This window comes from Aedes aegypti, chromosome 3 (genome assembly GCF_002204515.2).
Source record: "Aedes aegypti strain LVP_AGWG chromosome 3, AaegL5.0 Primary Assembly, whole genome shotgun sequence".
In the NCBI taxonomy this organism is placed as follows: domain Eukaryota; kingdom Metazoa; phylum Arthropoda; class Insecta; order Diptera; family Culicidae; genus Aedes; species Aedes aegypti.
The window spans coordinates 344,929,697-344,956,947 of NC_035109.1; the positions used below are offsets into that span (position 1 = coordinate 344,929,697).

General features: G+C 37.7%; 5 protein-coding genes across 7 annotated transcripts in view; 3 read left to right on the forward strand and 2 right to left on the reverse strand.

The window, feature by feature from the left end:
* LOC5572087 (zinc finger protein OZF) overlaps nt 1-13,054 on the forward strand; it is a 51,788-nt gene extending 38,734 nt beyond the window's left edge. Inside the window, exons 4-6 of one of the 2 annotated variants that reach the window (XM_021854616.1) lie at nt 11,023-11,160; nt 11,249-11,379; nt 11,437-13,054. In XM_021854616.1, the coding sequence (XP_021710308.1) occupies nt 11,124-11,160; nt 11,249-11,379; nt 11,437-12,648 (1,380 nt within the window). In that variant the 5' untranslated portion in view covers nt 11,023-11,123 and the 3' untranslated portion in view covers nt 12,649-13,054. Of the gene's footprint in view, nt 1-10,966; nt 11,161-11,248; nt 11,380-11,436 lie in introns of those variants that run through there. The other variant, XM_001660116.2, reaches the window with a different exon arrangement.
* A 1,900-nt stretch (nt 13,055-14,954) lies between these two features.
* On the forward strand, nt 14,955-17,205 carry LOC5572085 (zinc finger protein 234). The gene is made up of 2 exons (XM_021853435.1): nt 14,955-15,772; nt 15,832-17,205. The coding sequence occupies exons 1-2, from the start codon at nt 15,653-15,655 to the stop codon at nt 16,981-16,983; spliced, it is 1,272 nt and encodes a 423-aa protein (XP_021709127.1). The 5' UTR covers nt 14,955-15,652; the 3' UTR covers nt 16,984-17,205.
* Nucleotides 17,206-20,812: 3,607 nt separating this feature from the next.
* Nucleotides 20,813-22,088, reverse strand: LOC5572086 (transcription factor grauzone). 2 transcript variants are annotated; one of them, XM_001660114.2, is made up of 3 exons: nt 21,984-22,088; nt 21,781-21,941; nt 20,813-21,719 (listed from the first exon to the last, which is right to left on the reverse strand). In XM_001660114.2, the coding sequence occupies exons 2-3, from the start codon at nt 21,895-21,897 to the stop codon at nt 20,847-20,849; spliced, it is 990 nt and encodes a 329-aa protein (XP_001660164.1). In that variant the 5' UTR covers nt 21,898-21,941; nt 21,984-22,088; the 3' UTR covers nt 20,813-20,846. The 2 variants fall into 2 exon arrangements, with proteins under 2 accessions (XP_001660164.1, XP_021704943.1); XM_021849251.1 differs by having other exon boundaries at nt 21,781-21,905; nt 21,984-22,074.
* Nucleotides 22,089-22,293: 205 nt separating this feature from the next.
* Nucleotides 22,294-23,503, forward strand: LOC5572081 (methylglutaconyl-CoA hydratase, mitochondrial). Its single transcript, XM_001660113.2, has 2 exons — nt 22,294-22,549; nt 22,614-23,503. Exons 1-2 carry the CDS (start codon nt 22,415-22,417, stop codon nt 23,400-23,402), a joined length of 924 nt encoding a protein of 307 aa, XP_001660163.1. The 5' UTR covers nt 22,294-22,414; the 3' UTR covers nt 23,403-23,503.
* Nucleotides 23,490-24,561, reverse strand: LOC5572080 (probable phosphomannomutase). The gene has a single exon (XM_001660112.2). The coding sequence runs from the start codon at nt 24,454-24,456 to the stop codon at nt 23,587-23,589; it is 870 nt and encodes a 289-aa protein (XP_001660162.2). The 5' UTR covers nt 24,457-24,561; the 3' UTR covers nt 23,490-23,586.
* Nucleotides 24,562-27,251: the final 2,690 nt, after the last annotated feature.

Below are 27,251 nucleotides of genomic sequence, written 5' to 3' on the forward strand. Positions count from 1 at the left end.
ACAGAAGAGTATTAACACAAAAGCTTTTTTTCTTTCATTTCTGGCAAGAATCTGCCTTCTGTAACTGTTGCTTATTCTTACTGATGCGAAAAATATGTCTCACAAGTTTATTGATATTGGATATGCAGCGGTAAGCTACACGCTCCATCTACATTTTCACTTTGGAAGATAATATTAGAATATTATTGAATACTAGTTAAATTTTATCACCTCACTTCACTTTAACACTCACATTGCAAAACAAAAACAAAAATACCTTAAAAATACTAATAAGACCAGCAAGTTTTTCTAAATTCTAACATTTTGCTTATCTTGTGAAAAATTGGCATATTTCTTTGATTCACAGGAAATTCATCTAAAGATTCTCCAGCAATTATTTCAGGAATTCGTCCTGAAATCACTACATGAAGCAATGTTTACACGAGTTCCTACAGGGAGCCCTTAATCTTTTAGAGACTTGGCCTCTATTTTAAAACAAGCCACTAAAATGTCTAAATTTTTATCAAAAAAGTCTTCAAAGTCTTTATTTTTTAACCAAGTTGGTCTCTGAATTTTGCTTTCTTTCCGTTACTAGACTATTCAACTGATTCTTGAAAATGATCATCTCAGACTTCTCGAGGAAAAGCTTCAGGAATTATCCTAGTGGATTTTCCAGAGATTCCATCTGGAATACTTCCAGGCACTCATACAGGGATCCAGAAATTCTAGAGATTCCTCTACCAGATATTTTTCAAAAGATCTTCTTCTTTTTGGCATTTCGTCGTCATTGGGACAATGAGCACTTCCACATTTATTAACTGAGACCTTTTTTTGCCTAAGTTACTATTTTCGCATTCGTATATCGTATAGCAGGTACGATGATACTCTATGCCAGGAAATTCCCATTACGAAAAGATCTTGGAACGATCGGGATGCGAACCCAGAAACCTTCAGCATAGTTTTGCTTTGTAGCCGCGGAATTGAACCACACGGCTAAGGAAGGCCCCTTTTCGTAGGATATCTTGCAAAATTTCTCCAGAATTTACTTCAGGAGATTCTCGAGCACTTCAATGTTACTATCTCTAGTATTTTGTTACTTTGGATTGAACACACTATCCAAGGGCTTCCTCAGGATATGTTCCCACTTATCCTTCAACCGAATCTTCCAGTTGTCATTGTAGGATATCTTTCACAGATTTTTACAAAATTTCTTCCTATAGAAAACCAGTAAAGATTAACTCCAGAGTTTTTAAGAAGGGATTCCGTCCGATGTTTTTCAAAGTTTTCCTTCAGAAAATCTTGAAGTATATTGTCCAGAGTTTCGATTGATTCGTGTTTTTTTTTTTAATCCTCCTAACAATTTAACTAAAAGGCCATTCGGCCTCAATGGGATTCTATAACATTCCCCAGAAAACCATTCCCCCGAAAACCATTCCCCAGAATTCCGTTCCCCAGAATGTAACATTCCCCAGAATTCCATTCCCCAGAATGCACCATTCCCCAGAAAGCTATATAAATATCCAATTTTTTTTTCTTTTTTTAATTATTGCTTTGCGTGAGTCACCTTATTTGGGGACGCATATTGCCGTAGCGGTAAACGCGCAGCTATTCAGCAAGACCAAGATGAGGGTCGTGAGTTCGAATCCCACCGGTTGAGGATCTTTTCGGGTTGGAAATTTTCTCGACTTCCCAGGGCATAGAGTATCTTCGTACCTGCCACACGATATACGCATGCAAAAATGGTCATTGGCTGAGAGAGAGGAGACAGCTGGCTTAGATTGCGAGCTCCCACAAGTCAAGGGAACCTGTCATCAACTGTCACTGGAAAACCGCACATTCGAAGGGCCGAGCGTGAAACACCGTCAAAATTTGGCCAAACTAAAACTGAATGTGATTGAAAATTCAGGTTGTTTTCCAGTGCTCTCGCATATAAAATCGTTGATTATTTAATTATTGTCGATTGAACTCAAATTGCCATTGATTTTTTTTTAGTTTTGTGATCTTTTTGATAACAAATGGGATGTGAAAATAGTTTTGACTCAGCTTGTGCTCTCCGAACCCTTGTGCACAACCCAAACATGAGAAGAAGAAATCAAAGAAGCCAAGAAAACAAGCCAGTTGTCAGTGAGCTGTCTCCTCTCTCTCAGGTCATTGGCATAGTAAGCTCTCAGTTAATAACTGTGGAAGTGCTCATAAGAACACTGAGCTGAGAAGCAGGCTCTGTCCCAGTAGGGACGTAACGCCAGAAAAGAGGAAGAAGAGTCACTTATGTGACAGGCTAAGGACTGATGTGACAGAACAAATATGTAGGTAGGAGGGTTAGGGACATAATGAACACACGGGGCGAAATGGACACCCCCTTACTCTCTGGGAATATGCATATTTCAGCAAAACTTTATAAACTGTACGAAATCTGTATTGTATATGAACGTTTTGATGGTATAAAAGTTTACGCTATGCTTCATTTGTCCTCTGAAATTCTACTATATTTTTTTCTCAGCTTCAAATTAGCTTATAAGCAAAGCAGAGGAAGCGGTAGATTTATTTTAGAGCAAAGAAACATATTTCCATTCTATGTAAAATAAACATTTACCTAATGTGTCCAGTATGCCCCTAATCCCCCTATTCATGAGTGTTTTGCATATTATTATAATACACCCTCTTTTTAATACATTCCCATGAAATATACAGACTATATGTTTATTTTTGCATATATAGTGATGCACCCTTCTTTCAGTATTATCTCACTAATGATATAGGCAAAATATATCGATGGAGAGCCCATATAGCAAAAGGTCACTTGGCATAAAATAATTTGATATAAAGCCATTTGCCATCCAGCCATACTTATGCTCCTTCTTTTCAAAAAGGATGTTCTTCATGTCATGCTAAATGATCATTGGCCAAATGATTATTGTACCAAATGGTCCTTGATCATTTAATCAATCATGCCAAATGCCTTCTTGCCATTTGGTATCCTTACGGAAAATTTTGTCTATATCGTCAACAGGATAAGACTGAAAGAAGGGTGTATCACTATTTTGTGCAAAATTAAACAAGTCATTTGTAATTTAGACTTGATGCAAAGAAGGGCGTATCATTGTAATGTGCAGAATAGTAAGTTTTTATTCTGCCGAGTTTACGTAATCATTATATCGGAAACGTATAATATGATACTACGAACGTCTTTATTCTAATCGGTGTAGCCCTAAAAAGTAAGAGATGATGCACCTTCTTAAAACATTGATGAAAAGCTGCATACATCACTACATTTGATAAAAATTGGACATACATATGAAATTATACATTTGTAAACTACTATACCGAAAGAAGGGTGTAGCTCCATTTTGTGCAGAGTAGTGATGAGTTGTATATTTTAAATAAATATTGGATATTGTGTTTCCCCATAGACTGACCTATCAGTCTTCATAAGTGCCAATAAAAGTGAAACTACTGTGATAGTTCATTTGCAAATGAAATTTGAATTATGCGTAAAGTGTTCATAATTAGCAGCACCAATTCTAATCATTTGTATGGAGTTCAATTTTCAAGTTTTTTAAATAGATTATTTCAAAACTTTAAAGTAGGTATATAATTTTCTGGGGAATGGTCCATTCTGGGGATTGGTTTTCTAGGGAATGGTTCATTCTGGGGAGTGAAATTCTGGGGAATGGTACATTCTGGGGAATGAGATTCTGGGGAATGGAATTCTGGGGAATGGGTTTCGGGGGAATGGTTTTCTGGGGAATGTTATAGAATCCTCAATGGTAGTTGATCCTCAATATCAGCTTCCATACTCGAATAGTCTAGATAGCCGTGTAGTGTCGGTAGCCGATTGCAACAAGGCTAGAAATAACACTGCGGATTGCCTGTTCCAGTGGTATAAGTCCATCATACAGGTGGCCCATAATTCATGGTGTCATGCGGCTAAAAGCATACCGTGCCTAAGAATGAATGGTTAGGGGGGTCAAAAGAAATCTAATCGTGAACGGTTCCTGTGAAGTACCGGGCACCCCCCACTATATGTCGTATAACAACATATACATATGTTATAGAGGGGATTTTCCTGCTTTTGTAAACTCTATCCGACAAGATGTTTTTGTTCTCACGATCTGTAGCGACCTGCTATCAAAGAAGATTGTGAACTAGCATGTCTCTGATGAAGAATCATTGTCAGATCATAAACAAAACCGGTTCGATTTTAAAGCTAGATCAGAAATAACAGAAAGCTATAGAAACCCAAAGAAAACCAATTGTGATCTCTATTGTTTAACGAACAAGAATTCGTATAACGGTGAACAGTTCACGACTGTTCCACAACTGGAAAATGCCTCTAATGTAAGGTGACCAGACGTCCCGCGTTTCGCGGGACAACGCAATTTTCAACATGATATTACTGCTAATTGTTTGACTAAACTTAGAAATTAGATCATGATTTAGACCTAAAATGTTTGTAGAATACACATCCAATACGAATAATGTTTAATTGGGAACGAGATCTGACAGGGTGTCCCGCGTTTCGCGGGACATATGTGGTCGCTTTACTCTAATGGGATCATTGACCAAATGGTCTCATCTTATCATGCTAGCAGTCCTATTCAACAAAGGTCATCTAACAGGGATGTGCCTTGGTGGAATGACAAGCTGGCAGGATTAAGGAAGAAATCCAGGCGGTTGTTCAATAGAGCAAAGATCACTTTAGATTGGGTTAAATACAAAAAACGTAACGCCACACGTAAAGACTTGGATACTGGTATGTGAAAGCATCAACAACGCTCCTGCAGCTGCAAGGCTGCACAAAGTCCTTTTAAGGTGAAGATGAATCGAAGCCAAACTTGTAATTTTCAAGAGCACGGATCTGGAGAACCAAACATCCGTTTAAGCTGAAAACTTAATCGATTGGTCACTAGCTGGTGGTGACCAATCGATTAGGTTTTCAGCTCAAACGGATGTTTGGTTCTCCAGATCCGTGCTCTTGAATATTTGAACTTTGGCTTCGATTTATCTTCAGCTTAAAAGACCATTCAAATGGTCTAGGTAGCCTTAAAAAAGAAGACGGCAGTTATACTGTTGACTCTTCTGGAAGTAATGATGGGAACACATTTCCCTGAATCGATTCCATATTCGGATAAAGAACAGGTCTCAGATGAGGCAAGACATGTATGGTCATTAAATGTCTATCAGTAAGCTTGTGAAATCTTCACGCCTTCGAGGGTCGAATGGACATTGAGTTCATTTCAGCCTTTCCAATCTGCCGGGAAAAATGACAAGGAAAAGATATGCTTTGTCCGTTCTTAACCGAAACATTCAAAGCAAGTGTTGCGCTTTCATATATTCCAAAAGCGTGGCAAATGGTTCGAGTTGTTTTCTTTCCAAAAGCTGGAAGAAAGGATAAAACAACTTCCAAAGCCTTTAGATCTATAAGCCTTTCCTCTGTTCTTTTAAAGACAATGGAATAAATAATTGATGACTTCATCAAGTCAACAAGATTAATAGAAATGCCTCTTTGTAAATGCCAATTTGCATATCAATCAGGTAAATATACCATTACGGCGCTGCAGTCGCTAGTAAATAAAAACGAGAAATCTCTTGAAGCCAAAGAAATAGCCGTGGTTGCTTTTCCCGATATTGAAGGAGCATTCGATAATGCATCCTATAGCTCTATGAGTTCAGCCATCGAAGCAAGGGGTTTGGATAAAAGTGTTATCGAATGGGTTATGACTATGCTGAAGGATCGGACAATTTATGCTGATCTAAGAGGTGCGCAAATATATTTAAGATCTACTAAGGGATGAGGAGGAGTGTTATCGTCCTTACTGTGGTCTCTTGTAGTAGACGAACTCCTTAGAAATCTAAAAGATCAAGGTTTTGAGGTAATTGGATATGCCGACGATGTGGCCATCTTGGTTCGTGGAAAGTTTGATAACACGATTTCCGATCATTGGCAAACTGCGTTTAACATTACTCTCAAATGGTGTAGAAAGGAGGGGTTAAACGTAAACCCTTCAAAAACTATTATCGTGCCTTTTACCAGAAGGAAAAAGGTAAAGCTTACACAGCCTTTTTTGAATGGAGTTAAAATTCAATTTTCGGAAGAAGTTAAACACCTTGGGGTTACTTTGGAACTGGAACTCTCATCTGAGCAAGGTCGTAAGTAAGGGTACTAATGCCCTATAGGTCTGCAATAAAGCTCTAGGAAAAACTTGGGGACTGCGACCTAATATGGTAAACTGGATATTCAGCAGTAGTCCAAAAAATACTTACGCTTTACGCTTTACTGGTATGGTGGCCCAAGACAAATGAGGTAACCGCTCAGAAGAAGCTGGCTAAGTTGCAAAGAGTTGCTTATGTATCATTGATAGGGGCAATTAAAAATATACCATCGGTTGCCTTGAATGCCCTTCTTAATATACTGCCTTTGCATCAATTCGTTAAACTGCAAGCTGCAAAAATGCCTTGCATTTTTATTCGTTATAATAAAATACTAGATGGTGATTTGATTGGTCATCAAGGAACTCAATTTGAATTCAGATGGTATGAAAACAATAGAAGATTGGATGATAACGAAGACCAACTATGATGTTCCCTTTAAAGTGTGTTCCAAGTTGAAATACAAGCCATCATTAACTAAACAAATGTTTGTCTCAAAAGAAACTATAGGTTTGCGAAGATCTGTATTTTCGCGGACAGTCAAGCAGCTTTGAATGCTCTAAAGGTATTGACATGTAGATCAAAGTTAGTGTGGGAATGCATTCTTTCTCTGAAGAAATTGGCCAGTAAGAACGAATTTACATTGTACTGGGTGCAATCTAAAGCAATCTCTGAGTAATCCCTGAAGATATCCTTAAATAAATTCTGAAGGACAATTTTGTAAGAAATTCCTGTAGGCGTTTTTAGAGAAAGTTCAGGTTGAATTTATGCTGAAGTTCTAAACGGGAGTCTTGGAGGATGTCCTAGGGTGTAGTAGTTTGGCTTTAAACTGAGCAGGCCGAGCGTTTGATAGAATTCATTATTACTCAATCTGTCAAGTCAACAAGTACCGTGACGACGAGCAAGAACCCACGGTGGAAAAATTGTACCGGAATACAGTTGAAACGGAACTCAAGTTAATTCTATTCTCATCGATTAAGGATAACTATAAGATACCTGCATTTCCGACGGATAATATCTGGACGGATCAGGTATTAGGCTAAACGAAAAGTCTCGCCCAGAAATAGGGAAACGCCTTAACGGTGGATGAAAATCTGACCGGAGAAGGCAAAAGAAATGTTTCGCTTCATGAGAGGGAGACGCCTTAACGGTTAAATAAACCGGAGGAGGCAAGAAAGTCTCGTCTTAAAAAAGGGAGACGCCGAAATGGCGGATGAAAATCTGACCAGAGAAGGCAATAAGAATGTTTCGCCTCATGAGAGGGAGACGCCTTAAGGCTAAGTAGCCCGTCATTCATTTTTCGACAATGATGACTTTTCAGCTTGCAATTTCAAAGTGATATAACTCAGTCTTGATAGTTTATATTGACTTGAAAAAAGTATCACTGTACGCGCTAACATGCATAAAGTATGCTGATACTTTTTCAGCTGTGTCAGTGCAAAACCAACTGATTTTCTTTGATTCGAAATCGTGAGATGAATTAGCAACAATCATCAACAACGCGTACTAATTTCAATGACGGCCTACTTCGCCTTAACAACGGTTGAAAAACCATTCGGAGGAGGCAAGTTATTTCTCTTAAAAAGGGAAACTGATCGGAAAGGCAAATGGGAGGAAGACAAGTAAACCAAAATCCAAACGAAAAACGCAAACCTCATAAAAATGCCTTTGTATTAAAAGAACCGATTTCAGAATACTGAACAAAATTTTATTTTCTTTAAATAGGCAGATATAAAAATTTGTTAATATTCAACAATGGCAGTCAAATAAGAAAGTGACGGAGTAGTCCTATCTAGGATAGTAAGTGTAACAAACTCACATAAAAACATGGAGTCATGAATGAAACACATATTTACGCAAATACTTGTAAATGGAAGTCTCGCGGAACATTACTGAAGGACCTATGTACAAATGAGAGATTCTCTCCTCTCTCGTTCTCTTTCGATTATAACAGTGGAATACTAAAGATTTTGGGAACTTTTTCACTATAGATCGAAAGTCAATTTTCTTGACTAGCGTTTCATACAAAAAACGCAACAGAAGAGGTTAATATGGCTCAGTTATTAATGAAAGAGAAAGTAAACAAAGAGAGCCTCTCAATGATAGATAGCTCCTTTAGTAATGTTCCGCGAGAAGTAGTTGCAGACGACAGATGTAACGACAGTTTGAACTGTCGGGTCTAACAAAAAAAAAATGCTCGCCTTAGAAGGGAGCAGTTGTAACGACAGTTTTGAGCTGTCAGGTCATTTGAAAAAAGGGAACATTCAAAGCAACGGATACGATCCGTTGGGTCCACCGGTAAAACTCGCTTGCTTACTTCAAAAGGAAGCAGTCTTAGTGATCCGAATACTAATCGAAAAAAAAAGTGAGCTCTGGAGAAATTGGTCGAAGTGACAGGAACGATACATAGTGTAAAAAATAGAAAATGATGTTGCTACTAATAGGGAAAATGAAAAAGTATATTGCATCAGAAAATGCTTTGAAAAAAGTCAAGCAGGAAATTCATTTTGAAGAACACACATTTGAGGCAAAATAATAAAAGGTTCAATGGCAAGCAGACTACTTAAAAAATATATTAAACTCAGATGTTTATATAAATAAAAGTTGTCTACTCAGAGCAAATGCACATCTTCTGTCGAAGAAAAGGAGATGTGGTAGTTTAGCTTTAAACTGAATACTCGAAGGGATGCTATAGAAATTATAACTTAATGAACTCCAGAAGAGCTTCGGGCTGCAAATCTCTCAAATTAAGTAATCTATCTATCCTAACCTGAAGAAATCTTTGGAGTGATATCAATGAAATTTCTTGGGAAAATCATTGAAAAATGCGTACCGTAAAACGGGGTAACTTTGATAGTTTTTTCGAAGAAAACTTTAATGTTTATGTATGCTGTTTCAAAGAATTATAATTTATATTTTTAAAACAAGTACTGGTATCCTAACTATCGATTGCAGTTGATAGATTGCCAAAAGATTTATTCTGAATGGACATATAATTTTTCATATAATCGAAAGACGGTTTTCTGTTTTGGGGTAACTTTGATAGTGGAGTATAAATCGAACAAAATTGAATGAATTACGGAACATTTATAAGGCGTTGAATACCTCTAGGCGTTTAACGCTATATGGAAATCTCTGACTTAGATTACAAAAATAGTTCCAGTTTGTACAAATGATTTTCGCTAAGATACTTGAGACCGAATTCATGTTCTACTATAACTAGGCTGTCAAGGATAAGTGACGAACTTATTATTACTTCATCAAATAGTGTTGTTGTTTGTGAGCGTTTCAAAAATGCTGAAATCTAAAAACAAATAATTTTGTATATAAATCCTCAAATGTACTTGTTCCAACAAAAATAGCTTTGACATGAAGTGCCATTCTAATACTCTTTATTTTTACAATCGTTTTTTTCTTAACTGATTAACATAAACTTTGTTATTTCGTTTAGTATGTTGTGAGTCTCGCACTATGAAAGTTACCTGCATTATCAAAGTTACCCCGTTTTACGGTACTGTAATACGAGCAGTTTTATTTGTCGTAATGACATGAGGAATTAAGAAAAAAAAGTATCTTATCTCCTCGTTCCTGTTAGGTCTCGTTTTGTTTTTTTTTCTATTTTGTCTCTTTTTTCAGGAAAAATGTATTTAAATTTCCTATTCCCAAAACACGCAGTCGCTATCAGCCCTGCAATTTCGAAAAATTAATCGTTGTCGAATGAAATGCAACTAATTATTAATCATATACCAAAAATACAAAATTTAAATGTTATACAGGTCGGAGTCGATTATGCAAGTGTTAGTTTAACCGGGGTTTCGATTATCCGTGCTTCTATTATCTGGACAAAAAATAATCAATCATTAGCGGATTCAAAAGTTTTATGAATTATCGATGTTTACTTAAGCTAAGTATGCAGTTCAGCTCAATAAAAGTAAAAATTTCTGCTAAAGAAATGGTCAAGTAATTTTCTACAGTGAGCTCCATTTGAATTGACATTTCTTTTCAACAGCGTACTGCGATAAAAGAAAAAAGCTTTTCTTTAGCATTTCTTGCAAGAAATTTCCCACGCATCGAGATAGGCGATTACTTTTCTGTTGAAGTGCATACTTTAGATGGTAATATACCTATTCAAATACGTAGTAAATTTCATTTTGTAACATTAATACAATTCAATAAAGTGATTAGAAACAAACAATCTTCTTTCTGGCGTTACATCCCCACTGAGATAGAGCCTGCTTCTCAGCTTAGTGTTCTTATGAGCACTTCCACAGTTATTAACTGAGAGTCTATGCCAATGACCATTTTTGCATGCGTATATCGTGTGGCAGGTACAAAGATACTCTATGCCCTGGGATGTCGAGAAAATTTCCTTTACGAAAAGATCCTCGACTGGTGGGATTCGAACCCACGACTCTCAGCTTGGTCTTGCTGAATAGCTGCGCGTTTACCGCTACGGCTATCTGGGCCCCGCAGAAACAAACAATATTTTGTTTTTATTTATTATGCATCTGAAAATAGAGTATTTCTTAAACCTGAAATATTAGGGGCCTCTTCATCAGATCAGATCATCAGATACTCTACATAGCACACTACTTCCGACATTATGTTTGGGACATTCGTACAGGAAAGGCAGCGCTAGTAAAAAAACGGAAGACGCTATTCGGTTTAGTGCTAGAGGGATTATAATTTCGGTAAACGAGTGAAGCTTTGACATCCATTTGAAAATGTTCTGCATTGAGCTTGAAGGTTGCAGTAGTGTGTATGCAAGTTCTATGTATGCAGTATGCAGAGTTCTATGTGGGTACTAATCTGAATGGAATGGATAAAAATATACCTACTATTTCGCCTTTTTGTAGAATTGAATTAAAAAGATTCCATCTCTTTGTTATCCAGTCTCTTTAGGGTAGGTGAGAGGTGACATAAGTGGTTTATTATTATATGCAATCCCATAGCAAACTTAGCATCGTAGAGGAACATAGAACGGAGCGAAAATTATGTCGGCAAAGAGCTTCAATAATTACACATTCAGTCGTAAGTATTCAATACCAGATGATGTGAAATGCTTTTGGAAAAAATAATCATTCAACTCATATTGATGAAACCACATTTTCGTTTTCAGCACGCGACTTAATGGCAAACATTTGCAATTTTTGCGGAAGCACTAAACCAAACGTCGATGGACTTCTGCAAACTGATTTGAATTTAGATTCAACTTTCTTAGAAATGGCAGCAACACATTTCTGGTTTTCGGTAGGTATTCAAAAGCATAACAAATCCATAAACATTACTAAAGCTATACAATTTTAGGAAGATGAGCTTAAATCTTTCTGCATATGCCACTTGTGTAGAGAAAAATTGCTTGCTTTCCATCAGTTTTACTGTCAAGTACAGATGCTGTATGCTCCCAAAGCGGACATAAAAGTGGAAAACATCCCCAATAAAACTGATGAAAACGACATTGAGGTTGAGCCTCTGAATATCAAAACGGAAGTGGATAGTTCAGGCGAAGATGGAAAAGTTGGTCAACCAGACATGGACGAGGTCCAAGACGATCGACCACCTCACCTATTGATCAAAAACAAAGACATACGGCTATTCTGCGATATGAAATGCCCTTTCTGCTCGGAGCAGTTTGATACATTCGACCTTCTCAGAGTTCACTGCCGCCTAGTCCATAAGCAGAAGAGTTACGTGACATGTTGCAACAGCCAGTTCAGTATTTACAGCAAACTTCAGGAGCACATTCTTGCTCATATAGATCCGAACTGTTTTCGCTGTAAACTTTGTGACTCAAATTTGAGATCAATGAGAAATCTAATCCGCCATCAGAACACAGTTCATCCAAACGATGGCGAAAAAACTTACGACTGCGAGTTGTGTACGGAAAAGTTCTCCGCTCGGTACTTGCTGAATGATCATATTACTATCATTCATTCAAGCGACAAAAAATTCGAGTGCCCACACTGTTTGAAACGGTTTATTAATTCCAAACAGGTTACGTATCACATCCGATATAAGCACACAAACGGAGAGCAACTGAAATGCGAAGTATGCTCCAAGGTGTGCACGGGTAAATCGAATTTGGAGAGACACCGGTCTTTACATTCGAGTACCAGGGTGAACTGTCCGATATGCGAGAGATCGTTGAAGAACGAATGGACCTTGCAGAAGCATCTCAAAAGCCACCGGGAAGCAACGATGAACATCAAATGTAGTTTCTGCGATAAAAGCTCGCCGAACCTACACGCATTGAGGCAACATGTCAAGGCGGCACACACCGAACAGAAGCGACGCTACCAGTGCCCATCATGTGATAAAACATTCAATCGGACGTTTTGTCTGAAGGTACACATGACTGTTCACACGGGAGAATTGCCGTACTCTTGTGATGTCTGCGCCAAGCCGTTCAGAACTGCGGCCAACCTTTATGGTCATCGGAAGGTACATCATCCGGAAGAATTCAGGAAGCAAAAGGTGCAAAAGTTGATGCCTGTGAAGGAAGAAGTGTTGACGGAATAAAGTGATACAAAGATTCGTTGCGCATGCCTCATTTGCCGCTGTTTCTCTGATATTCTACAGCAGTGTTTCGCAACCGGTGGTTTACTGACTCCTAGGGGACTGGGACCACCTCTCAAGGGGTACGCGTAGGGATGATTCCTGATAATAATTAAATAATCAATAAATAATAATGATTATCAATTCACCGTAAATAGTCAATAGATTTTCGACATGTTTCAGCAAATCAACTTTTCAAAACTGACGAAGTAATGCATAATAACTGTAACTGAAGGAATCCAACAATTTCTGTTCTAATTTTATCTCTTTGATTGAATAGTTTCCCATGTGAATGCTGGTTGTTTTTTCGTGTATTTCCCCAAATCATTAAAAAATCTTAGAGAGTTAAATAAATGAAAACCAAATTTCATACTTTACCTTTCAATTCCACTAGAGTTTATATCCTTTGACAGATACGCGTATTTCGCGCTCAACTGTAAGGTCGTCTTCAGTTTCGTGTGCTAGACTCGACTAGAGAGTTTCTTGGACGTCTCGTGGTGAGATTTTAGGTATTCTTGCTGATGTTTTGGTCAGATTCTATCCCACAATGGTACGAATCGACAATCGAGCAGAAAAAAAGGTGTTTTCTCTGTTATCCTTGATTTTAGACGTATGATGTCTTCGAAGAAATTGTTCGCAATTGAGTTTTGCATTTTCTTATAAAAAAAAATGAATAGGGTGCAGAACCACTTGGGCACTTCCATGATTCACTTTGGCATGGGGGGTTTTTCTCGGTCGAATTGTCTAAAACTTTGGAAAAAGGAGCGCTTCAGTACGACACATATTGTGGCCAAAAATGAGAAACCCTTACTGCCGAAGTGAATCAAAAGTGTCAAGAATAGGATCCGGCTCCCTAGTTGAAATAAAAACTAGATGACCTACATCTGAGTTGTTTCGCAATTTCTACATTTTTGGTTTCACAGTGCCCCAAAAATGTGTACATGGAAATGTTGTAGATCTAGTTAATATCTACAACTTTGCTAAAGACAGTAAGCTCAAATAAAGTTAGTTAAAAGGTATTTTCGTTAAAGTTGTTTATAATAACATTTTCCAAAAGTTTGCTGAAGAACGCAATCGAACATTTTCTCAAGAAAAGTGGGGTTCTCAATTAAAACCTGGGTGATCCTTAAACCTATTCATTTTTTTTTGTAAGAAGACACAAAAGTCAACTATAAAGAACTTCTGTGAAGACATCATACGTCTAAAATCAACAAAACCAGAAAAAACACTTTTTTTTTGTAAATTTTTGATTCGGAAGTGGCATTCAAAACATCGCATTAGCAAATGTAAAGAAGGATTGATTTGAGCTATCAGCAGATATGGTACAACACAAATTGCGGTTGTAGGTTTTATTCGGTGGACACAAAGCTTTTTTTTTTTGGAACATTATTTAAATTTTGATAGATTCATGCTATTTCTGTCCGTTTAAGGGAATCCAAATTTAATATTGCACCAAAACTTTATAGGTAATAATCTCGCGAAAGAAGCATCAAACTCTATTTTAGCTTTTAGTCCAGGCAGAAAGATTAAAATAAGAAGAACGACTTCGTTCGTTCGTTATATATGAAGATTAGTGCCTTTGAAATCGTGAATAGGTGCACAAGCTGATAGCCATGCTGGGATTCCGACACGTTTCCCCTTAAAGGATTCTTAGTGGATTTTTTTTCGCAGTTTTGATGGATTATCGGTGAAATCCTGAAGGTTTACCCTGATCAATTTTCGACGGATTTGTGACAAGACTTGTCGATTTCAAGATATGCTGGGCTCCACCCGTGGTACTTCTAAGATTCTTGGTGAAATTTAGAAGTAATTTTTGAACAATTCTTTATGAGACCTTCCGAGAAAGATCTCTTGTCGATATTTTTTTGCGGAAAACCTGTGTGCATTTCCGAAGAATTTGCGGATTCGAGTGTTTGGAATAAATTAATAGAATTTTTATTTATTCTTGTGGAGAATGCGTTCAAAATCTGTAACATGATCTTTCAAAGAATACTTAATACCGTACATTTAAATTGATAATTTTTCATGGATTTTCTGGTCTGTTTTTATATAATGTTGTCAATGCCAAACTATTGGATGCAGGAAAACAAGTTGAATGGCATACCTTATTGACTCATGTATCGACATTTTACATTAAACGCAGGGTTACCATCCGTCCTGATTTAGCAGGACATGTCCTGATTTTCAGTTTTTTCTGGCAAAAATTCTTTAACAAATCTGATGAGTTTTTCACATTTTTTTCGAAAACACATGAAATGTCCTGATTTTCCTAACCGATCAGATGGTTAATTAAACGTGATTTTTACCTTTGAAATTGCCGCTGTTCAGAATATGTCATGTTCGGAATGTGAGACAAAACGGTACATATAATTCAGCTAAATAATTATATTTTAGTTATTTAGTGTAGAACTGTAAGAGACGTTTTTCCCAGGGGCCACGGAACGTTTGTATGATCTCAAAGAAGGCCATCATAGCTTTGTAAAGGTTGTGAACCGCTGTTCTACAGACAATGCAATGAATGTGGGATGAGTTGGTTTTGTTTCTATTTGACAGCATCCATCGAGAGACAAATCATGCGCCCTTGATAATAAATGAGAGAGGAATTAGATACCTAGATGGTATGAAAGTTAAATTGATTGAAAAGAATGAAAAACCTCAGAAAGCAAAATTTTAATTGATTTATTAAGGTTTATGTTGCACAAAGATTAACCTTAGTTACTATCAATAAAGAATCAAAATATTCTTGCTAATTCTTAGAATTTATTCATTTCATGGCTCCCTATGATGTGCCTAGTACGATATTCATTGTTATCATTATCAATCAACTAGTGCAGATGGCAGCACTTGTAGACGATATCTCCGAATCAACACAATATCGATCGCTTGCAAAATCGATTCCGGATATGAAAGTGTAGCATCGTGAAAATCAACACGATTAAATTTTAGTGATTTTTCAGAGCACGATATAATGACAAGCAGTTGCAATTTTTGCGAGAACCCTATTCAAGACGCCGTTCAGCCGGTGCAAATAGTTTCAGATCTCGATGTTCCAATTTTGGAAATAGCAGCGAAACACTTTTGGTTTACTGTAAGTAGTAACAAAATGTAGCTAACTTGAATAATTATCAATGAACATAATCATTTCAGAAATCTGAGTTACAATCATTTTACATTTGCCACTCATGCCGAGACAAATTGCTATCATTTCATCAGTTCTATTGCCAAGTTCAAAAGCTCTATCCCAACGATGTCACCACGAAGCACATCGAGATCGAACCTCTAAGTATTAAAAAAGAAGTGATACATTCAGAGGACACGGATTATTCTGACAATGACGATGTACCACCAGCTAAACCACTAGTAACCGATGATGACATTCGCTTTTTCTGCCCAATGGAATGCCCTGTCTGCTCGAAGAAGTTTAAGAAATTTGACATTCTCAGAACTCATTGCCGCCAAGTTCACGAACAGAGATGCCCTTACGTTTCCTGCTGTGGTGCTCGGTATGAAACGTTGAAGAAGCTTCAAGAGCATATTCTCTTTCACATTAACCCTGCGGCTTTCCGTTGTGAACTATGTAACAAAAACCTGAAAACAATGCAAAATCTAATCCAGCATCGGAAAGTAGTTCACGTTCCTCGAGACGATAATTCTTTCAACTGCAAATTATGTCCGGAAAAGTTCACGGCTCGTTATATGTTATATGACCACATGAAGTACCAACATACAGGTGACAAAAATATCGAGTGTGGTCACTGCTCGAGACGGTTCTTCGATATGAGAAAACTTTCGGACCACATGCGGTACAAGCACCAAAAAGGGAACGAAATCATATGTGACATTTGCTCCAAAGTGTTCACATCGAAGAGCAATTTTGAGAGACACCAGTTATCATTCCACAACGACGCCAGAGTGAACTGTCCATTGTGCAAAAAATCACTAAAGAACGAATATTCCCTGCAAGCTCACATGGAACGACACCGAGAGGCGACGATGGACATCAAATGTGAGTTCTGCGATAAACGATCGCCGACCGTGAACGCCATGAGGCAGCATGTGCGGGCTGTTCACACCAATCAGGAGCGAAACTACAAGTGTACGTACTGTGACAAAGCATTTCTGCGAAAGAATAACTTGAAGACGCACATCACGATCCACACGGGAGAACTGCTGTACGGTTGTGAGTCCTGTGAAAAGCGGTGCCGAACGGCGGGCAATTTGTATGCGCATCGGAAGAAGTACCACCCCGAAGAGTTCGAAAAGCAGCGATTGGAAAAGCTGACGTCTTTAGATGAATAACTATTCGTAGTCGGATTATAAACTATCTACCTCTTCAGTGATGATGTATCTTTTATTGGATTAAAACTGTATCTGTAAATTTTGATAGACAAAACGACTATGCGAAAACGATTTATCTGTCTAATGGTTAAACTCTAACCTCATCCCACCTGCATAATATAGAGCTAAATGTCGCTGTTCTTATTCTATGCTCAGACAAATAAATTTAAGAAATTCAGAAAACTGCGTTTTGAAAATTAGTTAAGTTAGATTTTCTTAACATTTAGAATGAAACGTGGAAACAATTCAAATAGTCACTGTTCGGAAGTATTCTTTATTCTCTGCAACTCTTATTAACATTGTTTGTTGATTTTTTCAAGTTGTATCACAAACATATTCATTTCATTATGTTTTTATTCTACAAAAATCTCATATACTTCATAAATCATTGTCAATTCATAGTCAAACTATATAATAAAAAAATTGGAATGATTGCGTCCCTCTAAATTATTTCAGCACCGGCTTAAGACACTTGTTGACAAGCAAATTAATGAAACGTAGTAGCTTGGCTTCCTGGTGATGATTGATGCTTGCTGCTACTGGCGCGAAAAGATAATCATTGACATTGAGTGTGCATTGACGAAGGAACATTGGCAATTGACATGTGGAGAAAACATATCTTAGATAGCTCAAATGGTATAACTAAGGATTTGTAATCTTAAGGTTGAGTGTTCTACTACAGATCCCATGTTTTTTATTAATTAGGTCATCAAAAAATCCATTGGAAATCATAATTGCAACATGATGGATAATAAAATGGAGCTACCGATTATTCCTAGAGTCAGAGTGGTAATGCAATATTTTGCAAGGAATTCTCTGCCTACATTCAGGTGAGTGCTCCAAGTTTTCTTGAAAGGAGGAGAAAATCGTGATAGAAACTTGCATCAAGATAGTGGCTGCTCACTTAAAAAAAAATATGCTTTGAATAATCTGCAAGTTGGACCTGGAGAATCGAACAGAAAATTCGCAAACTATCAAGACTGGAGGTCTTTTCTGGAAAACATTAAAAAATCCGGAGAATGCTACGAAGCAATGTGTCGCCGCTGGAATTATAAAATGGAATTCCTTTTTGACATAGCTCATCGAACGCAGCGCCTCTCAAGTCATCAATTTCAAACCAAAAACGTTAATGAGAGACGCAGATATTTGTATTATGATTAGTAAGTTCACTCCGTATTTATTTCAGTTAATCTGGTTGTAACGCTGACAAGGACAATCTTGTAATTCTGATTTTGAATGAATGACTCATGATGTAAGTAATGCAACGACACAAAAACGTGTCCGTGAAGATGTATTGAAAAAAAAAATGTAATTTTACGTGTTAAAGGACACGAAAACACTGGAACTGTGAATGACATTTCCCGGATCAGACACAAACGTATTTGAAAACCGACACAAATTTACGTCATTTGGCTCGCTCGGGATTCGAACCCACGACCCTCAGCATGGTCATGCTGAATAGCTGCGCGTTTACCTCTACGGCTATCTGGGCACCGGGAGTTCTTACTATACTGCCCATAACTGCATAACAGTCACATTCGTCATTTTTGACAAAATGGAGTTAATACCATGGAGAGTCATCAAACGACAAATCTTTTCGATCAATTTACTGAAATCTGTGAGATTGTTCTAGAAAATTCGAAAAAAATACCAAGTTGTTTTGTCACATTGGTAATTATAACCGCATAACAGTCACATTGAGATTATAAATAAGCCTCGTAATGTAATAGCAATGAAATTTCCATCAGAATTATTTTCTGACTATTCATCTAGTATGAGATATGAGTTGTACAAAATCAGCCTGAAATTAGCACCTTTGAGTTTCTGGAAATTTTTAGTAATTTTAGTTTTCTCCCATACTGCCATATAATGCATATGTGGTATTCCATTTACAGTCAACTTTCGTTCGTTGCACTAAATCTGTAGCCCACTTATAAGCGGTTTCTTCACCACCGCTTAGGCCTTAAACCTGGTTTAATCGTATGGGTAAAGACTTTCACTAATCGGGCTGAGTTTCGAGCTGTCAAATAACATAGAAAAAAGAAAAACAGAGCTACCAACATTGATAAATTATGCCTTATGTCAGAAAGTGACGTTTGCCTTCGTTTTAGGTGGGCTATAGCCCAACTAACGGGAGCCCAATTAAAACGTAGCCCACTTAAAGATAGTGCAACGAACGAAATTCGACTGTACTCAATGCTCAATTATTAATATAATTAATATATTAATATAATAGTAAGTATATAAAAATCGAATTTAGTGCTACATCATTCAGGCATTGCAGAATTCGTTCTCACTAGACAATCAAAGCAAGCAACGAAAAACATCTCATCTGTATCGGTCCATGATCCTCAATGTTTCGCAAGTTGTAACACGCGTGATAAATAAAAGCAGCTTCGAAGAGAGAGAGCCATGCTAAAACCCATTTTCTCGCTCGTTTACCATTGGGGGTAGGTATTTTATATTACTAGCAGTCCCAGAACATTCAATAGCAATACCCAAGTAATCAATAGCACTTTAATTCGTCCTGCGTACTAATATATCGTCATCATACAGCTTATGCCTTATATTGGTCGTACAATAGCCTTATAAGGCCAAAAAGGCGTATTAGCGGGCTAGTGAGTGGTTACTTCGGTGGTGTCCCTTAGGTTTGGAGCTTTTTCACCCCCTCGATGTAATCAGGGCTGTAGCAGTTGTCGATAAACAGACTCTCATGCTGTGTTGTGCATCATGATTGTTACAGAGTGATATGTGAAAGATACTCTCAATTTACTCAGAATTCAATCCCTGATACCATTTAATTTAGAGTTTGTATCCTTTAACAGATACGTGTATTTTGACCTCAACTGTAGTACTTCTTGAACAAATAAGTACTTGAACACTTCCTTGAAGAAAACACCAATTTTTTTGTAAGAAACCGTGAAGAGATTTATTAAAAGTCCGTAGAAATTTTTTTTAATAAATGTCCAGAGAAATCCTTAGAGAATTTAATTCATCATAAAATGCTTCGAAAAATTCCGTAGATTCAGACAAAATTTAGCAAGAATATCCGAAAAAATCCCTGCAGAATGACAAGATCCTTGCGAAATCTCTGGGGACAACTCTTGAAGATTTAATAAATAATCCATGATAAACTCCGTAAAATCACTAGAGGGATTCTTAAATGAATTCCAGCATTTCTCACAAAATGTTTAAAAGAATATTAGAAGAAAATTGGAATGATTTTTTTTTTCATTCCGAAGTAATTTTTGTAGTGATTTCTTTAGGAAAAATTCCCAGATATTAACCTGGTAACGGACGGGAAGGAGGCAACCCTCATACGACAGTCTAGGACTGTACCAGCTACGAATTTGTGCGAATTGCTTAATGCTAATGCTAAAATATTATTTATTGCTGGAGGAATCCCTGGACCAACCTTTAGAGGAATTCTTGCAAGCAACGTTACCCTGGGGGTGTTTAAAGAAGAGTCCTTTAATTCTTGAAGAAGTTTTTGGAAGAATCCCTGAAGAAATTCCTGAACCCATTTCGGAACAATTTCTGGAAGGATTCTCAACGGAATACGTGGAGAAATCCCACGTTTTTTTATGGAGCTTTTATGACCTTTGAGCTGCACCAAAACGAAAGACATGTTTTCAAGTCAAGACAAATGATAATACGATCATATGCGATTAGTTTATTGAAAACAAAAAATCACTATTGGAACAATTGTGAGAAATAAATGCTTTAACAAATCAGTCTCACTATATGGAATATCGTAGATAACAAGGGTTGAGAATTACTAGACGGTTGGTTGATTTGGCTCTGCCATTATTTATTTGCCTATGTTAAGTAGTTATCCCATGTTTTTGTGTCACATGAACTTCCAACCAACTTTCGTTCTTAAATAGTTTCTCACAAATCGGACATTTTGGTTTGGTATCGCTCGGAGTGGGATCCAAGTGACACGCCATGTGTTTATTTAATAGATACAGTTTGGCGTATTTTTTGGGACACATCGTGCACTTGTATTTCATGGTGTCTTCCGACCGATGAACTGTGTCCTGATGACGAAGAAGACTGCGCTTGGTATTCAAGTTTTTCTTACACTGTTTGCACTGGAACCGGGTCGGGTCAATATGAACGAGAATGTGCTCCTGAAGCCTTCCCAACTGTTCAAATCGACAGTCACAGCAGTTAACGTAACACCTTTGATTGTGTTCTCTTTGACAGTGTGCTTGTAGATATCTGTAATAATCGAATTCTTCCGAACAGATGTGACATTGCATCCGGCAGAAGATGCGTATTTCATCATCGGTTACCAGTGGTTCCTCCTTTTCCTGACGACGGGCTTTTTTCGTCTTCTTGCCTTTAGTTTCAATTCCGACGAACTCTTCATTAGTATCTTCTGCATTTGTTTCGGGATCGACGGATTCGGGCTCAATATGATCTGTGTTAGATTCGCTTGGTCCGCATTCCATTTCAACATCGTCCACCGTTTCGATCCCTATGCTTGCTTCATTAGAAATTTCCGCCTCTATTTTGAGATCAACGGATTCTTGTTCGATGTGATTTGTGTCCGTTTCTAAGGGGACGTATTCCACTTTTATATCGTCCACCTGAGCAAAATAAAGCTTTTCAACTTGACTGTAGAACTGATGGAATTCCAGTAGCTGCTTCGCACAAGAATCGCAAATGTTAAAAGAAATCAATTCATCTTTCTGGAATCAAAATCAAATTTTTATTGACAATAACTTGACAAAGTGCTTGAAAGGAACTTACCGTGAACCAAAAATGTTTTGCTACTATGTCCAACATAGGCAGATCTTGCGTAAAATTGTTTTGTATCTCCCGAACGCTCTGATCTTGGAGAGCACAAAAATTGCAAGTGTTTTCCATCGCAACAACTGAAAAGTAGTGTCAAGAAAATTTCTATTTTTCACCTTTTTTTTCTTGTTTGTGGTGTCACTTGGACGGTTTTTCACCTTTTGAGACGATTTTGCTTTCATTTGTATGAATAACTCGAGCAAAACAAAAATTTATTTGTATTTGAGTTTATGTTGATTGACATCTAATGGTACTAGTATCGATGGAACGAACTTATTTTTAAACACTGAATATGCAAAAACAACCAATTTGCACATCGAATGAACAATTATGAATGTACATGCTCAAATAATTTGCAAAAGTATTATTTACATGCCTCAGTAAGTAACCTTCTAACAAAAAACATGATCACATCTAATTTGTAGTGTTGGTGTCATTTTACTAGTGCCTGTTGCTCGAACTGCACAACAAAAGCAAGTCAGCGGATTTCAAGCTTTTAAGTGTTACCAATCTCAACTTACATAAGTTGTCCACTGTTTGGCAATATTCACGCGTTAAATAACTCCGTCGTAGTAAAAATTTGCTCAAAATGTTGTTAAATTTCGTCAAATCCTTCCCTGTTCTGTCGAAATCGTCCGCTTTGGCTGGAAACTGTGTCCGAACACTGTCCGCCACGAAGCGTTGTTTCTCCACAACGAATACCAACGCGCGTCAAGAGCTCCAGGTAACTTCAATCTCAGCTAAGTCTAGTGGTCGCAATTCAACGACATGTCCATTTACAATCTTAGCTCACCTATCTAACCGAGGACGATAAACAGGGCATTGCCGTGCTGGGATTGAATCGCGCGAAAGCTCGAAACTCTTTCAGCCGTTCGCTGGTGGATCACATCTTGGAGTCAATCGAAGTTCTAGCCCACGATAAGAATGTCCGCGTTGTCATTTTGCGCAGTTTGGTTCCGGGAATTTTCTGTGCTGGGGCCGACCTGAAAGAGCGAGCCACCATGACCCAACAGGATGTTGGACGGTTCGTGACTAAGCTACGCCTAATGATGTCCAATATCGAACAGTTGCCTGCTCCGGTTATTGCGGCTATTGATGGACCAGCTCTGGGAGGTGGTTTAGAGATGGCCCTGGCATGCGATATGCGCGTTGTGACCAGCAATGTGAAGTTGGGTCTGGTTGAAACTAAGCTGGGAATTATCCCCGGAGCCGGTGGAACTCAACGTCTTCCAAGAATCCTGAACCCTGCGATCGCCAAGGAGCTGATCTTCACCGCTCGACAGATCTCCGGAGAGGAAGCCAAATCTTTGGGTATTGCTAACTACGCTGTCAAGCCTAACGAAGATGGGGATGCTGCTTTCCAGAAAGCATTGGAGCTGGCTATGGAGATCGTTCCGAACGGACCGGTTGGAGTCAGAATGGCCAAAAAAGCGATCGATAAGGGACTTCAGGTTGATTTAGCCACCGGATGTGCCATTGAGGAAGCTTGTTACGCACAGATCATTCCTACCAAGGATCGATTGGAAGGGTTGAAGGCGTTTGCGGAAAAACGCAAGCCTAAATTTGTTGGAGAATAAGATGATTTCGTTTTGTTATTTTACTCAGGTTTGTTGTAACGGCTATGTGATAAGAATGTGCATTTATTTTTCCTATTAAACGCAAAATGGCTTAAAGCTAGGCTTTGTGTTTTTATTGTTTCAAAACAAAGGTTCTTTATTACTAAATTAAAACATGATTGCTATCTTACAGTTGGCAGTATCATTAGATTCCAAGAAGTTCCTTCAATTGCCGTTTGGTGTCTTCGGGTGACGTGACTTTGTGTCCGATCGTTCTTGGATCGCTATAAATTTCATGATCGTTACCACCTGGATCTGTTTTGTCGCCGAAAAAGTGAATTTCCTTAAAGTTAGTTCCCACCGTTGCATGTTTCAAACAGTAAGTCTTATCCCATCCATTCGGAAACACGTCGAAGCTGATTTGTCCTCCGATGCTGTAAGTCAAATCCACCTCACTGAATTCCTTCTTCAGGACATCAATCATCTGCTGTCTAATTTGGTGTTTATTGTCATACTCGTAGAATTCTTGGCGCTCCTTCGCTGAACAATTCCTTCCAATGGGACTAACGTTCAACATTCCAGTTCTGAACTCGATGAAAGTTCCTCTCTTGATCGGGATATCTAATTCCGAAAAATACCTCAGCACGAAATTGATGAACCGCTTCAAGACATCCTCTCCCAGATATTGCGCTATCGATACTCGTCCTACTTCCACTCCTTTCGCATATTGGATCAGTCCGTTCTCCGGATAGACAAAGTCGAATTTGTCCAGAATCTCTCGGCCGTTAAGTTGTTCAAACATTTTCTCTAAATCGGATCCTCCCACCAGACCGATGGTTGCCTTCGGTTGAACCTCCTTGTACAAAAAATCCTTGAAGTCATCTTCGATCACTACTCTCGGTTTGGTCAATGTTCCGTCAACATCAAACAGTAGTAGAATTTCGTCCCTCTTTAGTTTCATTTTGCTTTGACACGTTAAAGTATGGATGGTTTTCCTCGAAATTATATTGTTAGCACCGAACGCAACGGAAACGAAGGGACTTTTATATCCGCTTAGCAATCTGATAAGGTTCATACGTGTACTATCCTGCAATCATCACCCTCGTAAGCCGGGTAAACAAACGAGCTTTAGAGGGGTAGCAAAAGCAGACGACGATAATATGAGTCGAATGTGCTACCAAGAAAATGTCAAGTGATAGTTTCCCACTGAGGGTAAATTCGTCGACAGTAGTTACGTGTACGGTTTTGACAGTTTGCTTTGTTGTATTGATGTTGGCAAAAAAAAAAGATCTGTCGGATCGTTTGGACGAGGGACCATAATGTGGAGTACAGTACAGGCAAACTGATTTTGTTTTGATCGTTGTAAGAATGTATATAAATTAAATTTTTGAAGATAGTGGCTGTGATTGAAATCTAAATAGAAGACACCATGATTTTGGCTCCATTTTGTATGGTTGCACTTGAGCCTTATGTTGTATTCTGTTCAAACAAATTCCACGAGATTTAAGTATATTAATATCGAATATCGGTGGACCACGTTTAATTACCAATCAACTTAACAACTTACTTAATAGCTGAATCTCGTTTCGTTATTTGTCATCAGAACTATGAACAACGTTGTTCTGAATAATATAGCGGCACATTAAGGCGAAGTAGACCGTCATTGAAATTTGTACGCGTGGTTGATGATTGTTGTTAATTCATCATACGGCTTCGAGTTAAGGGCGTACGGGACGTCATCATAATCACCCTGTCCATTTCAAGAAGCAAATCCCAAGAACCACTCCATATATCGTTGCGAAAATGGATCACTATGATTGTATATATGTAGTGCACAACCCAATAAATTTTCAGCTTCATCGGTTCACTAAAACACGAGATTTGCTTCCACAAAGTTTTGATGATAATTGTTAGAGTGAGACGAAAGAAAGGGAAAATAACATGGTCTCCCGTGTCACCTTAAAGAAAATTAGTTGGGTTTGCACTGACATTGCTGAAAAAATGTCAGCATACTACCCGCATGTAAGCGCATCTAATGATACATTATGAGGACTGAGATTTTTTACTTTGAAATTGCGAGCTGCAATTCAATCATGAGTGCCAAAAAGAATGACGGGCTACTTAGCCTGAAATACATCGTGATTTATAATAATAATACTTAAATTGTACATTTGATTATACATAAATGATGGACCATCGACTCATGGAAATATCGAAAATATAGAACGAAAATCCGTTGGAAAGCTGTTTCGAGGAACCATTATAATTCATAAGTAATCATAAATTTAGTTTTTAGTATAGTTCCATGAGTTGATAATAATTCAATTAGCATTGACTCATAGAACTCAATTTGAATAAAGTTTTACATAATATTAATCAGATATGCATTTTGAACAGAACTTGGCTCTTGAACAGAACACAGAAAATTTCAATAGCAATGGTACCTAGTGGCACCAAACATTTATAATAATCTTAAAATTATTGAGTTGAACGCACGATAAATTTCATGATCAGAAACACCTAACAATGTGTTACAAAATAATGAGGCGGTGGAATTATTTCAATAAAGTGTATTTTAATATTTTTCCACATTTCCAACAAAACACCTTCCAAGACACCTTTATAAAAATTGAAATGTGAAAAAATGTGTAAAATTTTGAGAAAAAATGTTCTTTGTTTATACTGATATATACTTTGGCACAATATCATGACATAGTGAAAAAAAAAAATATATTGAAAAATTCATTAACCAGCATTTGAGAGTAAATTATAAAATCCATAAAAGTGGATTTTCAGGGACCTTGTATTTTTTTATTTACACATTACGTCCTTCGTCGGCGAATACCAAGCTGGTTTTCGTGAGGGCCGATCAACGACGGATCAAATGTTTACCTTGCGACAAATCCATGATATGTTCCGGGAATACAACTTGCAGACTCATCATCTGTTCATTGATTTCAAGGCGGCGTACGACTCAGTAAAGAGAAATTATTTATGGCAGATAATGTTAGAACACGGTTTTCCGGCGAAACTGATTATTGCAACGTGGAAGGATCGAAATCAAGGCGGGTTGCGAATGAGACTTTAAGCTCCTGAAGAAAGATATTATCAAACTCAAAAAAAAGCAGCAGGCTGCGTTGGGCTGGTCACGTGGTACGAATGCCGGAAAAACGACAAGCAAAAATAATATTCAGTAGAGAACCCGGACGAGGTCGTCGGCTTCGTGGTAGGCCGCGCACACGTTGGCTTTTTGCAGTTGAAGAGGACTTAAGGGCACTTAACGTTTAGGGCGACTGGAAGCGATTGGCTCAGGACCGAGTCCAGTGCAGAAGAATTATCCATTCGGCGTAGATTCAACGTAGCGGATTGTAGCCCATCAAGTAAATAAGTAATCTACACATTAATGGCAATATCAACTTATTGAAACGATACAATTTATCTATTGCTTGTAATAGTTGCTATACATAGTTTACTGTTACTGTTACTGTTCAATAACTATACATAATACATACATAATGTAACGTAAGTACAAATTTGCAGATATAATTGAAGATGTATTCGGCAAAGCTTCAAAAATTGATTATTAAAAAGAGAATTTTGAAAACCGACCGTATTCTAATAATTCAGCTGTTTTATAACAACAATTTATATTTTAGAAATCCGTTTCATCAGGTGAATGAAGTAACGTGTTTTTTTTTTCTATAGAATTACCTTTTTTATCTTTTTATCTTCCATTTGATATAGATTTTGTTCAATACAAATCATTGAATCAGAGACGAATAGCGAAAGTCTGGAACGCGCAAAAATAGGTCGACAAAAAATCATATGTTTCAGGTCAAACATCATAATACAACAACCTTTGGTTTTTTG